General features: G+C 63.1%; 1 protein-coding gene across 1 annotated transcript; it reads right to left on the bottom strand.

Moving 5' to 3' along the window:
* Positions 1-252: 252 nt before the first annotated feature.
* Positions 253-12180, bottom strand: SCARF2 (scavenger receptor class F member 2). The gene is made up of 11 exons (XM_059409044.1): positions 11971-12180; positions 7022-7080; positions 6816-6917; positions 6100-6619; positions 5757-5975; positions 5473-5601; positions 4750-4853; positions 4554-4671; positions 4223-4338; positions 2728-2880; positions 253-1971 (listed from the first exon to the last, which is right to left on the bottom strand). The coding sequence occupies exons 1-11, from the start codon at positions 12141-12143 to the stop codon at positions 1064-1066; spliced, it is 2601 nt and encodes an 866-aa protein (XP_059265027.1). The 5' UTR covers positions 12144-12180; the 3' UTR covers positions 253-1063.
* Between the last annotated feature and the right edge of the window lie 3789 nt (positions 12181-15969).

The raw sequence follows: 15969 nt of genomic DNA, 5'->3' as shown, positions 1-15969 counted from the left end.
CTGGGCTGCCGGTGGAGAATGGGCCGAGGTGGGTGCCTAGTAAAGCTGATAAATAAATGATGGGCCGATGGACACAACCCGCCTCCAGCGCGGTCCCAAGAGCCCCACACCTCGGCTTCCAGGTTCTGCTTAGGTAGAGGACTCTGGTATGTGAGCGCCCACTGGAAGAGGTGACAGGAATTCTTGGAGGGAAGATCCTTCCTTGCCCGTGAAAGGGCAGATTGGAAGCAAGCAAAGCACAGGAGGAAAAAAAAAAAAAAAAAAAAAGGCACTTTAATAAGAAAGCTTTGGCCAAGCCCCTGCCGGGAGGAGCCCATCCTGGGGCACCCGGATGGGGCCAGAGCAGCCCTACCGGGGGCCTATAAATACATCTCCTCAGACCACTGGAGTCGCCCCTCGGATTCCCGCGGCATGTGGGGCGGTGGGAGGCCATCAAAACCAGCTCGACAGCTGAGGGGCCAGGGCTAGGGAGGCTGGGGTTGGGGGCGCAGGGAGGGGAAGTGGGAAGGAGGACAGGCCGGGCCCAGGGGACGCTGAGCCCCCTGAGGAGCAGAGACCAGCCCTCCTCCCCAGGCTCCAGTCAACCAGATGCCCTGGGGCCTGGCCAGTGCAAGTAGCCTTCGGCTACTGTCAAGGAAAGAGGCCTTTAGCCAGTGGCACCAGGCCCTGGCCAATGAGAGGCAGCCGAGGAAGAAGTGCTTCTGGCCTCAACCAATGAGAAGGTACCCCAGCACAAGTGCACTCTGGGCCAGTTCTTACTGGTCTCTCGGCCTTCGAGACCCTGGGTAGTCGGAGCTCTCGGCCAGTGGGAAGGGAGTCGCCTGCTAAGCGCCTGTCAGGCCTCAAAGAATGGATGGAATGGGGTCTTCCCGCCAATTGAGGAGCCGCCGCTGGAGCCTGAGCCAATGAGACGCAGCCTCCCGCCAGGCTGCTCCCCGCGAGGTCCCGGGAGGCCGCCGTGGCCGGGGCGCCGCGGGGCTCGTCGGGCGGGCGCGGAACGCGGGGTGGCAAGCAGCGCTGCTAAGCCTGGGGGACCTGCGGGCGCGGCCGGGGCCGTCGCCTGCTACAGGGTGGGCGCGCCCGCCCTGCCCAGCTCGCCTGCCGCTTCCCGGCTCTTCTTACGCGGCGGCTTCTGGATGGGGGTCTTTTTCCGGGGGGTGTCGGGCGCGGGCACGGCGGCCGCCACCTTCTCGGGCCCCGCGGCCTCGGGCGCAGGGGACGCGCGGGCCGGCGAGGCAGGCAGCACCGAGCGCTTGGCTTTCTGTGGCGGCGCCGGCTTCTCTCGCGGACCCTGCGCGCCGGGAGCCCCTTCGGCGCGGCCCAGGCTGCGAGTCTTGTCGCGCAGCTCCGCGGCGAGCATGGAGGCGGCCTCGGGCGCGCTGCGCGGGGGACTGCCAGCGTCCGTGGGCTCCGAGAGGCCAGGGCCGCGACCCCGCGCCCGAGCCCTAGGCGGCGAGGGGGAGGCGAGGGCTGGCCCCTCCTCCGCCAGCCCCGGGGGCCGTGGCGTGGGGTCGCGGGCCCTGGGGCTGCCGGGCTCCTCTGGCCGCGCTGACGTGTCACTGGGCGTCCGTTTCCTCTTGCTGGGACTGGGCGCGGCCTCGGGTCCCGAGAGTGGCGGTGAGGGCGCACGGGCAGCAGCAGCGGCGCCGTGCTTGCCGTGGATCCAGGACACCTTGGGCTTGGTGGCAGGGTCGGGTGGAGGCGGCTTCCTGCGCTCGGGAGACGGCGAAAGCGACAGGCCCCCCGCTTCGCCCCGGGCCCGGGCCGGCCGGGCCTCGCGCCGAGCCACCCGCGCATACAGCGCCCCGCAAGGCCCTTCCACGCTCGACGCTGACCGCTCGCTGTCAGAGGACGCGGGGAGGGGAGTCGCCTCCTCTGCGGACGTCGGTGTGGTCACCGGCGCCGGGGATGACGCCAGCGCCTCGGTAGGGCCCGTGGGGGCCTCCGCGTCCCGGCTCTCGGTTGTGGTCTCTGACAAAGGAAGAAGAGCTGACGGTCAGGGCCTCTTCAGGGAGCTCAAAGTCCAGCCTTAAGGCAAAACCCTCACCTTCCTCCTCCTCTTCCCCACCCCAAATGATGCTCGGTTGCCCTGGCATCTATACAAGCTTTCAAAAGTCATACCAACCACAAACTTAGTTCTGAGCCCCCAGGGTGTGCTGCTGAGTGCTGAGGGGTAAGGGGGAACATTCCTGGGGCTGAAGCCACAACCTTGGCCTGGCCTCATACCCCTCCCCCCACATTCCCAACCTGGGGGCCGCATCATCAAATATGACCCTGGAACACCTCCAATGGGATTCATTATTCTTCATTAAGAGATAAGGGCTTTTAAGGTTCAGAGAGTTTAGTCACCTGCCCAAGGTCACCCAGAGGGATAGCCAGGGGAGAAGAGAAGCCACAGCCAGAAAACCAGCCAGTCAGGCTCCTTCCAGATGACTGTGGGCCAAAACTTCAGGCAAAAGTGTGCCCCATATCCCATAGGCCATCAGCTCCTATCACCTTTGCCATCTCTGACCCAGGCCCAGAAACTCCTCTAGGGATGGCCTCCCCAAGAAGTGACTCTGGGCTGTGGCTAGAGACAGGAGAGCCCACCCACCTCCCCAGACCCTAGCCCAGTCTAGCTCTGAGCAGCACAGAACCCCACTCAGTAGTCTCAGCCAGAGCACGGAGATCTTTTCAACTGGAACATTTCACTTGCCTGGAGGGAGGCCCAAGGAGAGCCGTACTCACCCTCATGGGGTACGCAGTACACCGGGCCCTCATCAGTGGTGTCAAAGGAGGAGAAAGAAGCCCGGGAGGACCATGATGGCGAGGGCTGCTCCAGCCCTGACGGTGGCTCCAAGAAGCTACAGTTGAGTGTATTATCCAGGTCGTGATGGGCCACTGGGAAAGGAGGGAGGCACAGCTGCCAGGGGTCCCCACCCTGTCCCAGCCTGCACCCTCACTAGCCCTGCAACAAATGCTGGAATAACTAAGATCAGCCCTACCCTAAGACTGGGGGTGGAACAGGCAATTCAACAGGCAGAGGGACACTAGACCAGGATGGGAGAATGGTGGAGGTGGGCTAGTAAAAAAAAAAAAGAAGGGGGAACAACGTAGTCAATGGTGCCAGGCTAGTGTGTGCAGCCAGGCAACTGAACAAGGATGGGCTGAAGTGTTGGAAATAGAGGGCCAGAGAGAAATCCTGCCTGGGACAGATCATCAGGGCCTCTGAGCCATGTTCAGACCCTGCCCTGTAGGACTCAGGGAACCTCAAAGCACTTTTTCAGCCCAAATGTGCAGTGGCAAGGCCCCCCTTGGCTCAGCCCATCTCAGCAGGCTGAACCCTCAGGCCTAGCCTCCATGAACACAGACCCCCACAAAGGAGGAATCTCAGAGGCTGGCTGGCCTGTCCCCTTTTATGGTTGGGATGTGGGGTCCAGCCCCCACACTTTTGTCCATAGATCCCACTCTGCTGAGTGGGCCAAGGAGTTTTCTCAGCTGTCTCCATCTTTTTTTTTCCCAACAGAGAGAGAGAGCACAAGCAGGGAGAGCAGCAGGCAGAGGGAAGGGAGAAGCAGGCTCCTTGTTGAGCAGAGAGCCAATGATTCCAGGACCCCAGGATCATGACCTGAGTGGAAAGCAGACACTTAACTGGCTCCCCAGCTAGTTCCATCTTTACCTCTCAGTAGATGAGACTCCCCTTCATCATCGGAAACAAGATGATCCTGGTATGGATCAGTGCAGAAAGAGGGAGAGAAGCACCTCCCTCCCATCTGGAGACCTGACCAGGGTACAGGAGCCAAGGAACCAGCCTGCCCACCATCCAGAAAGCACTGCAGGGGATCCAGGCGGCGGGGGTGGGGGGGTGCTCCTAGTAGCAGGGTTTCCATGTACAGGTCCCACCTACCACCGCCGAGGCCGCCGCCGACGCCCCCCACCCCCAGCCGGCGTTCTCCTGCAGCTACCCACCAGGATTTACAGTGCACTCCTACAGATCGAAGGGGCTTTGCCCACCAGGATGTCTCCACACTCCAGATGCAATCACTCCCACCCACGGAAACAGGCCCAAACCTTCTCCCCACACCTGCCTCTACACCTAGGACTCCCGCCTTCCTCCCCCGGCTCGCCGGCATCAGAAGCCCCTCTTTGCGTCCCTCCCCAGCCCACCCACATCAGCACCCAAGGCCCCGTATGTCCTGCATCGGGAGGTCCTCCCCCAGAGACCCCGTGCCGATATCCTTACCTACGACCTTGGGCAGCTTCTGCCTCCGGAGCGGGATCCGTGGCAGCTTCATGCTGATGCGGCTGAAGCGACCGCACAGTCGCTGCGGCGCCTTCTTCCTCCCGAGCGTGAGCTCCCTGCGGGAGCCGGGCCTGAGTAAGGGGGCGGGGCCAGGATGGGACTGTGGGACCTCCGCGGGAGCCCTGACTCAGGAAGGGCGGGGCCTGGGCTAAAGTTAGGCTTGCCACACTCCCCCGCGGGGTGGGGCGGGGTTCTGGAGGAGGGCGCGCGGCGCCACCCACAGGGTGCGGCCCGAACTCAGGAGAGCGGGACCGACCGCTTCTGTCCTCACCGGCGCGCCGGGTCCTTGCCGCGGCAGGCGCAGCAGCAGCCGAGCAGCGAGAGCAGCAGGCCGAGGAGCAGAGCAAGCAACGCACCCGCTCCCATCACGCCCTTGCGCTGGTTGGTCTCTGTGGGAAGGCACTGGGGTCAGCGCGGTTGCCGACACCCCTGGCATCCCCCTCAACGGGATGCCCCCCACGACTCACCTAAACGGCAGGCACCAGTGACTGGGTCGCACGAGTCCTCGTGGCAACTGCAGGCCTGGGCGCAGTCCACGCCGTGAAGCCCAGGCGGGCATGTCAGGTTACAGCTATGGGGGCACGGGGTCAGGGAGGGCCACAGCAGCCCTCCGTGATGCCCCTCGCCCTCGCCCCTGCCGCCAGCCAGCCCCGGTCCCAGAACCGAGCTCTCCACCTCTATTCTCTAGGGTTCTCTAGGGTTTGATGCCCACCACCACCACCGAGCATATACTGGATGATAAGTGTTTTGGAAAAGAATGTGCAACAGCACAACCAGTAGGATGGGATCCGGGGGACAGGACCTGGGGTCACTCGGCCTCAGCGTCCATTTCTGGGGCTGACTCTTGGGTGGGTGAGAAGACAGGCTGCCAGACCACTCATGACTGTAAGTGGAGGTCTCTGCACTTTCTGCACTAGCTGGGGGTCACCTCAACCCTGCGGTCCTCCGAAGCCCACTGACCACAGGCTGAACTGATTGCCAGATCCCGCCAAACGAGCCGGCTCCACACCACGGCAAGAAACTGCCCCCAAAGAGCCTGAGGGCTCTCCCTTGCTGCGGTAAGAGGACCTGGGCTGAAGGGCAAGCCTGGGTCTCAACCAGTCGGCCACCATTAGCAGCACCTGGGGGTCTGGCTGGATCCCTGGGACGTGTACTAACTCCTAACACCCAAAGGGGTCTCTGGCACTCACTGGGGCCCGTGGACGCCGGGGCTGCACAGGCAACGCCCCGACTGGAAGTCGCAGTGGCCGCTGCCGCAGTCAGCGCACACAAATGCACAGTCCTCGCCGTAAGTGCCATTGCTGCACTTGGTCTCGCACCTCGGAAACGCGGAGGAGGGGGAATCAGCGGAAATGGGGGCAAACGAACCCAAAGCTCATAGTGCCCTCCGCGGACAGCATTCGGGGATTGGCCTGGCGTTGGGGAAGGGGAGCTGCATGCCTGGGGCACATTCGGGCACGGGCGGGTTGCTCACCGGTCGCCGATCCAGCCCGCGTTGCAGCGCGTGCATTTGCCAGTGACGTGGTTGCAGGCATGCCCGTCGCGGCAGGGCGGGCAGCGGTGGTTGCAGCCCTCGCCATAGAAGCCGGTGGCGCACGGCTGGTCGCACTTGGTGCCGTTCCAGCCGGGCTCACAAGTCAGGCAGCGGCCCTCGGCCACCGTGCAAGGCTGCTGGCCTTTGCACTGGCCGCATCTGGGGAAGGGGCGGAAGGCTAGGCGGGGCCCAGAGCCGCCTCACCCGCCCCGCCCCCGCTTCGGCGCCTCTCCCCGCCCCCCTCGCTCCCCCCAGTCTTCCCAGGTCGGGGGCCCGCGCTTACCGGCGGCGGCAGCCCAGGCCGTAGAAGCCGGCTGGGCACGGCTCCCGGCAGTACTTGCCCCGGTAGCCCGGCTCGCAGGCGCACGTGCCGTCCACAGGGTGGCAGCGGCCGCGAAAGCACTGGCAGTAGCGCTCGCAGCGCGCGCCAAACGTGCGCTCGCGACACTGGCAGCGGCCGCTTTGTTGCTCGCACGGCGACGTGTTGCAGGCGCACTGATTGTTGCAGCTGCGGCCCCACCAGCCTGCGTGGCACAGGCACGCGCCCGTCTGTGGGTCACAGCGCGACGTGGCGCTGCAGTAGCATGCGCTGGCGCACTGCGCGCCCCACCAGCCGGGCTCACAGCGACACGCGCCACTCCGCGGGTGGCACACGCCATGCTGGCACTGGCACGCATGCTCGCAGCGTGCGCCCCAGCGCCGCGCGTGACACGTACACTGGCCTGTCACGTCCTCGCACTGCCCATGCGGGTGGCAGATACACAGCTCTTTGCAGTCGGGGCCCCAGAACTGGCGCGGGCACTCTGCAGGGGCGGGCAGAGAGGGGTGTCAGGCCAGGGTGCTGGCGAGGGAGAGAGAATCCCGTCAGAGCCTTTCCCCAGTCCTGCTCTCCGCCTTTTGGGGCCCCTCCCCCATGCTGGATCCCGTCTCCGGGTCAGATCCCTCCCCATTCAACGGCCCCGCCCCACTGCCCAGCCCCCACCCGGGTCCTCTGCTCACTCGTGTCGCAGTTGGCACCAAAGTAGCCATGGCGGCAGCGGCACTCGCCCGGGCGCACGCACACTTCGTTCTCCGAGCACGTGGAGTTGCCCTCGCACACCGCTGCGGGCAAGAGGGGCCTGAGCTGCCGCGTGCCCTGCTCCCACACTGTTCCCTCCTCTCCGTGTCCCTGCCCGCTGCCCAGGTCCCCAGGGTGCCCCACTCACCGACCCCACACTCGTCGCCCTGCTGCCTCCAGCCAGCGCAGCACGCAGGCTCCTGGGAGCTGCAGGCAGAGAAAGGACTCCTGAGCCCTAGCTCCAAGCCCCAGTCCCTGCTAGGACTCCCCGGCAGCCTCCTCCCGACCCCCCACAGGAGGTGGTTATGGAGGCCCTTGGAGGCCCTTGGAGGCACTGATGGAAGTTCAGGTGACTCCCAGCAAAGAAGACTGACTCCAGCCCTGCGCAGCAGACACTGGGAGGCAGCAGAGGGCACACCACTGAGGGATCTAACCTCCAAGAACTTCTCAGCCCCCTCTAGGAGGGGTCTTCCCTCCCCATTCCACCAAACTCCTCTGTGACACCACCCCTCCCCAACTAGGCCTGAGGAAAGAGCCCAGGTGTCTCAGAAGGGACTGGGGAGAGATCCATGAGTCTCCAGGAGCTACTTAAAGGTGGCATTGATGGTGGGGGGGACCCTGCCAGATGGGTGTCAGGATCTAGATGTGACATGACCTGGCCAGCAGGGACAGGTAGAGCCAGAGGGCACATATGGGTACCCAGTTGGCACGATGGGCAGCCTCTGATAGAGGTGTCCATTCGGTGGAGGGGCAGGGCACACCCAGGGAGTCCTTCATGACAGCAAGGAAAGCAAAACGTGAGGGGTCCAGCGCACCAGGGCAAGACTTGGGATGGAGGGAGGAGATTAGAACACCCACTTATGTGTGTGAAAAATCTTGTTTTAATTTTATTTGGTTTTACAAGGTACGTCGTGTTACGTCGTGTTATCTCTGCAGGAGGTAAATAACTTATGACTCTTGCATTTCAGGGTAGTATTTGTGCCCAAATTCTGGGCACAAAAGTCTGCAGGCCCTGTCAGAGTGGTTGGTGCCTACCACTGGAGAGTGTGTGCGGGGCCGGGGGAGCCAGTGGTTTGAGATGGAGTGTGCCCGGATTTGGGGAGCAAAGGAGCCTGAGAAGGAAGAGACAGACACTCAGGCTGCAGATTCATGGATCCCGTCAGACCTAGAACTTCGCCCAGATCCTAAAGGCACATAGCAGCCATTCATGGTTCAAAGGAAAAGGAATGTGTTCCTTCAGAAGGGTCTGATCTGAACACCTGAATGTGGTGTTGGAAGGATGTTGGAAAGAGGCCTGAGACCCTGGTGGGTGGAACTGACTGGGAAGGGAAAGACTGCAGGTGCCCCTCAAAATGCCGCCTGCCCGGCCCCCCAGGCCCCAGCAGAGAGCATCACCACACCCTGCATGGGCCCCACCCAAACAGTTTGATTCTCCTTCAGGCCAAAGATGAGGAACCTAGGGAACAGGACCCATGAAATTCTGAACTGCAAGAGGGTGGACCCATCTTCTTTTCTACAAATCAAACAGGAAACCAGGCGAGAGAACACAAAGCAGGCTTGGCCCCCACCGTGGATTCCAGCCACCGGACTCGTGGGTGCCGATCTGAGGGTAGAGCCAGATCTGCCAGCCTATCACCCTCCCGCCCTTTCTGCCTGTTCTGAACACAGGTCTCTGCGTGGAGAGCCTCTGCTGCTGTCCCTCCTGTAGGCAGTCTTGCCAGATGGCCAGCTGGGATGATCCTAGAAGCACTGACCACTTTCTGCCCTGGCCATATGGCTCTGTGGTTGGGCGTCTGCTTTTAGGGCCCCACAAAGTTGGATTTGATTCCTGTGTGACTTTGGGCCCAGAACTTAACCTCTTTGACTTTCAGACTCCTTGTTTGTAGAATGGGGTCCAAGGGTTTGGAGGGAGGATTAAGAAAGCGAAGATGTCAAGTGTTTGGCTCCAACTAAGAGCTCAGCCCAAGGCTGTACCCTGCTCTCCAGCCCATGCTGTGCAGGTTCCCTGGTCCCACCTCCCCGCCAGCATGGCTGGCACCTACGCCCCACCCAGCAGAGCAAACACCCTCTACCCTGGGCAGGACGGAACACACATGGGTTCAACAAGAACATGAGGATGAGACTGTGGGACGGCTGCCTTTCCTTCTGGGAGGGCTGGCAGAGGGGGCCAGGCTGGGGTCGCAAGCCTACCCTCTTAAGAGCTTACAGAAGTAGATGAGGAGAAAAATGGCCTGGCCCAGGGGACAGTTCCCACACTTGAGCTCTAAGTTAGCTCTAAGTTAGCAAGACCCAGGGGAGCCAAACCACAGGCTGGGCCAGGCCCCTTAGCAAGCATGCCTTGCTTTGGGCTGTCCCCTCTAGAGATCATTGTCATTGTGAACACAACTGCCCTGATTCAAACCGTGTGACCTTGAACCTGACCATGCCAATGCAGCAAAGCAGCCTGGGAGAACTGCTCACTGTGCCAAAGTCCCCATTCTCTCTCCGATCCAGCCCAGAGGCCCCCGGCCTACCATGCCACTTGGGATCCCATACTTCCCTGTTCTCCTCCTTCACCCCTGCCCCTGGACACCCCTCCTCTGGTTTCTGTCCCCCTCCTTGGCTCTGTCGTCCCCTCTCCTCTTGCCACTCCATCAGGAAGCTCCCCAGGGCCCATCTAAATGAGGTGCTGAAAATGCTCAGAGCCCCGCAGTGGGGCCCACCTCCTCAGCCTGAATGCCTAGCCTCCCCCACCTGTAGCCTTCCGCATCTCAGGGAATGCCATCCTTCCAGGCTGGGAGCCTGAAACCCCAGAGGCCTCAGCTCTGCCGTGATGGAGACAGCACACACCTGATTCGTGGAGAAACATGCACCCTGCCTTCCAAACTGGATCTAGGATGGGGCGAACCACTTCTTGGACTACTCTGCCCCAGCCTTGTGAGAGCCACCCTCATTCCGCCTGGTTTTCTCCTGACTGACTTCCTACCTTGTTCCTCCTTTTACCTTCCTGAGCCAAGTTCATCTGCCACCTGGCAGCCAAGCCTATTCAGATCCCACCCCTCCTCTGTGCATGGGTTCCCATGGCCCTCAGAGCAGTGGGCAGGCCGGCTCTCATTCTTTGGCCTCTCCTCCACCATCCCTCTCCCAGGCTCTGCCCAGGCCCCAGGGCTCTTTTCTGGGCTTCCAGAAGCCCTTGGCACTTAGAGCCTTGCCCCCAGACACCGAAGGGCTCCACCTTCCCTCCTTCAGATTTCTGCCCACTCACCACCCCTCAGTGGGTCTCCCCAGATCACTCTAAAGGATACAGCATTCCCCAACTGAACCCCTCCTCTGCAGCACTCGGAATGTCAGATGACTTGCTGTAAGTCTCTTCCATTGTGGGGACAGCAGTATTTATCTCAGCTGATGTTATGGCTGCACCAACTACAGGCCTGGCACACACATAGGAGGTGCATGGGATTTCACCGGCTAAGTGTTATGTTCCCCTCTTCGGTTCTCCTGCCATTGGGGAAAGGAACCCCTGGAGATGGCCTGGACCCTGGGTGGGCGGTGGCCAGAGGTGGCTGTCCTTCCCATAAACCAGCTCGCCACTCCATGAGTGGGGTGCCACAGCAACAACCCCATTTGACAGAGGCAGAGACAGGCCCAGAGAGATTAAGAGACTTGTCCTGGTCCGCACGGGTGGGGAGAAGTGACACCAGGATCGGAAACCCAAAGGCGGTGTCTGGGTTGCTGAAACAGGCCGCCTCGTGGGGAGGTGCCCGGGCAACCGGACGCGGGAGCGAAGGGTTCAGGCTCCCGACAGCTCGAGCCTGTTGCCACCGGATCCCCCAGCACGGAGCCCCATCGGGGAAGGAGGGCTGAGGCGGAGAGACAGGGCCCGCAGCGATCGCGCCCTCCCCCTCTCCAGGCACGGCCCCGCCCGCCACTGCCACTGCATTCCTGGGGCCGGGGAGGCCCGGGAGGCGGCGGCGGCGTCGATGTGAAGCAGATGGCGGGCCAGGCCGTCCCCCGCCCCGGAGGCGGGGCTCGCAGTGGGGAGGGGTCTGCGCGCCTCGGGATCCGAGCTCGGAAACCCCGCGCGGCCCCTCGCAGCCCCTTGTCTGCGGCGACCGCCAAGCCCCCGGACGCGGCCTCCCAGGGCCCTGCGGCTCAGGACGCCCCGACGGGACGCAGCCTGGGGCCCTGTGGCCGCCTCTCCAGCTTCCCGCCCGCCCGGCGCCCCGCCCGCCCCTACCGCCCAGGCTTGAGCCAAGGCACCCCCACAGGCCGGCTCCTTGGCCCCGGGTGGAGATGCCCGTGACCTCGCTGTGGCCTCTGACATCCGACCAAGTCCTCGGACCCCTGCGCCCACTCCTAGCGTCCTGTCTTCCACTCTTTTCCCTCCGCACAAGGTCTTCGGCCCGCCGCTCTCCGACCCAGTCTGCCCACTGCCTGTCCCACGCTGGCTTTCCCAGCCGGCACCTCGTGGAGTCCCACGTCTGCGCGGCCCCTCCGAGCACCCAGTATCCCCACTCGGGATTTCCATATCTGTCGGACCCCAGTGCACGTCATTGTCCTCTCGAATCCTGCTTCTGGTCCACTCTGAGCGCAGGCTCCTCAGTGCCCACCTCTATCACCACCCTCTTCCCACCCGCGCCTATCTCTAAGACACAAATTCTTCTTTCCGAGTCCCGCCAGCCTCAAGATTTGCCGGCTCCCACCTCTCAGGAGCTCTACTCCATCTCCACTTGACTCTCACCCTCCCTGCTGGCTGGAACCACACTCGCGCCCGGGGCCTTTGCAAATACCCTTCCATCAGCTTGGAATGCCCTTACCCAACTTCTCCCTACGCCTTCTCAACCAGCCCAAGCGTTCCTTTTTCTAGGTCTGAACTCCCAGACACGGTATGTCACCTCGGGGTGCCCACTGCACTCCGTTCTCTCCTCGGCTGACTTCGCGTCTGGGGTATCCTCGGATGCACCGTCGTGGCCCGGCGCCCAGGCTCGGCCTGGAGACGAATCGGCGAGGGCGGCGGAAAGGACTAGAGCGTTTAGCTTAGGAAAGCCCCGGACGCCCCCTTCCCTCGGCCCCTAACGTCCCCCTCGGCCCCTTCTCCCAGCCAGGCCAGGCTCCTACCCGGGCGCGCGGCACACGTTGCGGCCGCGCGGGTTCAGCTCCTGGGGTGCCGCGGAGCCGGGCAGCAGCCAGAGCAGCAGCAGCAGCAGCGGCGGCGGCAGAAGCGGCGACGGCAGCTTCCCGGCATCCCGGCGCCGCGCCGGCCCGGCCCCCCGGGGCCCTGCGCCCTCCATGAGGCGCGGGGCAGGCGCGGGGCAGGCGCGGGGCGGGCGCGGGCGCGGGTGCGGCCGCAGCAAGAGCGGCCGGAAGCGGAGTGCGCGGCCGGGCGGGGGGCGGCAGGAGGGGCGCCGGGCCGGGCAGGAAATTCCACATCGGCTCCCTGATCCCGGGCCAGCCGCGGCCGGCCAGGCGGCAGCGCCCGCCCCGCGCGCCAGACCCCACCCTCCGGCCCCGCCGCCGCCCCTCCGCGCGGCCCCCGCCCCCACGCGGCCGCTCGCAAACTTGGGGGCGAACTTGGAGTAGGCCCGCGGAGTTTTGGGAGAGGGAGGGGCCGGGGCGAGAGGGAGGGGCCGCGGCGGTCCCGCCCAAGGAATCCCCTGCCCCCGAGCCTTTCCCCTGCCTTTCCAGACACCCACCAGAGAAGTCACCCCCGCGCGCTCAATGCGCGGCCAGGCCCGGGGCGGGAAAGAGGGTGGGGGACGAGAACGCGACGCCCCAAAGCTCCCCCGGCCCGCTGTGCCTCGGAACCGGCCGGGGAAGAGCGGTCCGAAGACGCCCCAGATCAAGGCCGCAAACCGGCCTCCGCTGCCCCCCGCGAAGCCCTCGCCCTTGTAGAGCTGGGCTGTGGTGTTGGCTCCTCAGGCTCACTTGGGTGCAGTCAAAGCCTGCAGAAGACACTCGAACAGAATGCTTGAGGGGTCGCCTCGGGCTGCACCTGAGACCTCGGCAAAGGGTGTCTCCGCAGAAGGTAGAATGGCCCAGCAGTGGGCTGTTCGTGGAGGGAAATGCAGATGGGGGCAAAGACAGAGGAGGCGGGAGTACTCCAGGACTGAGAGACCCTGCAATCCTCCTCCAGTGATGAAAGGGGAGTTTGGGAGAGACATTCTACTTGAGAAGGCTGTTGGATCACCAGAGGTAAAAGTCCAGAAGGTGGAGGCTTGGGGGATCCTGCCTCAGGAAGAGTGGGGTGACAGCATAGAGCAGCGCAGGGGCAGTGGGGGCAGGGGAGCAATGTGGAGAGGAACAGGGCAAAAGGGGACCGGGAGGAAGAACTCTGGGCCTGGGGAGCCGAGGAGTTGGCAGTGGTCTGGGACACAGACCCGATCCCAGAGACCATGGAGCGGCAAAAGGTGGGCAGGCTGGGGTATGGAACAAAAGGGGGAGCATCCAGATCCCAGCAAAGATGAGCTTGTCTTTTGCAGACTTGGGAGTTGGTGGGAAGACCTTGCAGGGAGAGGGCACCTGCGCTCTCTTGGAGAACAGACTGCATACAGACTCCTCAGAGGAGGGAAAGGTGGTGCCCTTCCTCAGTCACGTGGAGGTGGTCAGAGGGGAAGAGGGGCTGAAGGAGGGACTTGGAATAACGGCCACTGAAAAGCCCAAGGCTGTGGACACCACCAGACTGGCTGGGCCAGAAGCCTGTCCAGAGTAGGCTGGTGGAGGAAAGGAGAACAGGGAACTTCAGAGGTGAGGGCCCCTCCGTCAGCCCTGCTGGTGCAGGAGGGAGGTCAGCGGCAGGCAACAGCTGGGTGGACTGGAAGGGGAAGTTGATGGGTGCCTGGGTGGCTCAGTGGGTTAAAGCCTCTGCCTTCGGCTCGGAAGGGGAAGTTGAACCCCTGAGATCACAAATGCAAACACTTCTGGGGGACAAGTAAACAGGCTAGCCACTTGTGGGCAGCTCTGCCTGGGCACAGCCCCGACACGGCCCAGGCTCTCTCAGCCTAGGGGGCCCCTTTCAAAAGCCCCCCGCCTTAGACTGCCACCAAGAGGGGCCAAATGAGGTCCATGTGGCTGCCCAGCTCCTAGCTTTAGAAGCACACCCCCCAGGGCTTTGGGCACTCACCCCAGCTGGACTGAGTTCATGGACAGGCACCTCAAACTCACCTTCTTTCCCTTCCTTCAGAATGGCTTGCCACCCCAAATTGCCTCCACTGTGAAGGGCACCAGCTGGATGATGCCCCCCAGTCCTTGCCAACACCAGGAGTGTCCCAAATCTCTACCTACCCCATTGGCGTATCCCCCAGAGCAGCCCTTCTAATCACATCTGGCTGCCCCCAACGGCTCGCAGGCCTGTCCCCAGCCTCATCTCACTCAAGATCCACAGTGGTCCTCCACCTGTGTCCCATCATAGCCACCTCCCAGGTGATGGGAAGTTCAGGGGTGAATGCAGGGCCCATATCGGTCCCAGCCACTGTCACACCCCAATCAGGAGACTGAGAAGTGCGGGTGCATGACCGACCATTCAGGCAGCTGGCTAGGTGCCAGGTGAATACCATGATGAGGAAGCTGTGGGTTCACAGGCACCCACAGATGACTTAACAACCACACATATGCCCCATGGGGGTGTGGAGCCTGGGCCGACTGGTTCCAGTCACGATGGTTTCCCCAGGGGGCCTTGAGAGGGTGAGGATTTGCAGGCAGAAAGGAAGGAGTACCCAGCTGAGTGAAGGCACGAGACGCGGCCTCTCCAAGAGGCTGCAGGCTGGAGAGCCCGGGTTGCCCAGGTCCCAGACAGGTGTTGGGAGGGGAAGCCATGAAGGCCTCCAGGCTGCCTGGACAGCGGCAGGACTCCTTTCAGGGCTCGTGTCTAGTCCACCCCATGGTCCACAGGACCTCACAGACCCTTCTTCCCTACCTTCCAGAGCAGAACTCTTACAAAGCCGTGGCCGCACCTAGAAGGCTGCGGGTGGAGGGGGATGACACCAGCAAGCCTGGGACACACTGCGGGGGGGGGGCATCTCTGGTGCTTCTCCTTCCCAGGGACTCTGGGGTCTGTAAGAACTGCTGCCCTGGCCTCAAGGTACTGTGAGCCCCCGAGCAGGGGAGAGGACACTGAAGAATGTGGCTACTCTGTCCTGCTGGAAGTGACCCACTAGGCTCAGCACTGGGATTGCCACCCAAGCTAGAAGTGCACGATGTCACATAGGGGTTAGGGAGTGGGTGCCTATTCTTGAGGGGTACCCGAACCCTGAGAGACAGTTAGATCATACGCATGGCCCTGAGGGGCAGGCAGCAACGTCCACTGTCTTTAGGGCATCTGGGCCCTACCTCTTCCTCCCATCAAGCAGCACACACTGTCCCTCTGCTCTCCTCCATCCACGACAGAGTGCCAGCTCCCACAGGCTCTGGGGCACAGAAAGAAGACGCCGATGTCCCGGCGCTCTGCCCAGGAGACTGGGAAGTGACGGTTCCTCTGCAGGTTGCCCCCTGCCGTTGGGAGTTCGCAAGAGCAGAGGCTGTGGCTGGAGGAGGGGAGGGGGTTCAGGTGGAAGGTCAGTTGCGCAGAAGCAAGGGAGGGGCTGGAGGCCCAGCCCACTCGAGGGTGGCCCCAGAGGTTGCCATCTGCTGTGCCACCACGACCCTTGAGACCACATGCTAAGAATTCAGCTAGTGAACCTATAGGAAAGGCAGCTCCCCTTCCCACCCCTGCCACACTCAGATCCAGCAAGCAGGGAAGAGCCTATGGTGAGCGGGTCTCCCTCCCAGGCTTGGGGCTGGGCTTTACTCAGGGCCACGAGGTTGCTCACCAAGCTGGACTGAGGTTTACAGAAGAGCACCTCACCGCAGGTGGTGTTCCAGCAGGCTGGGTGACCACATCTCAGCAGACCAGGGCGGGTTTCCATGTTTCCCAGTAACAGCCTGGCTAGCTGGGGGGTGGGGGAGGGGCGGGGGGGCGGCGGTGGTTGAGAGGGGTACTGTGCTTTTCCCTCAGATGGGGGCTTCTGTCCTGCCACTGCCACTCAGCAGCTCTGGGCCCGGAAGGCCACAGGCACCCGCAGAGGACAGCCTTGCACTGGCTGTGAACAGATGGTGAGGCTGCAGCCACAGGAACACAATTCA

This window comes from Mustela nigripes, chromosome 8 (assembly GCF_022355385.1).
Source record: "Mustela nigripes isolate SB6536 chromosome 8, MUSNIG.SB6536, whole genome shotgun sequence".
Lineage (NCBI taxonomy): Eukaryota > Metazoa > Chordata > Mammalia > Carnivora > Mustelidae > Mustela > Mustela nigripes.
The sequence above is the reverse complement of the archived record's forward strand: the minus strand, read 5'-3'. Positions and strand labels throughout refer to the sequence as shown.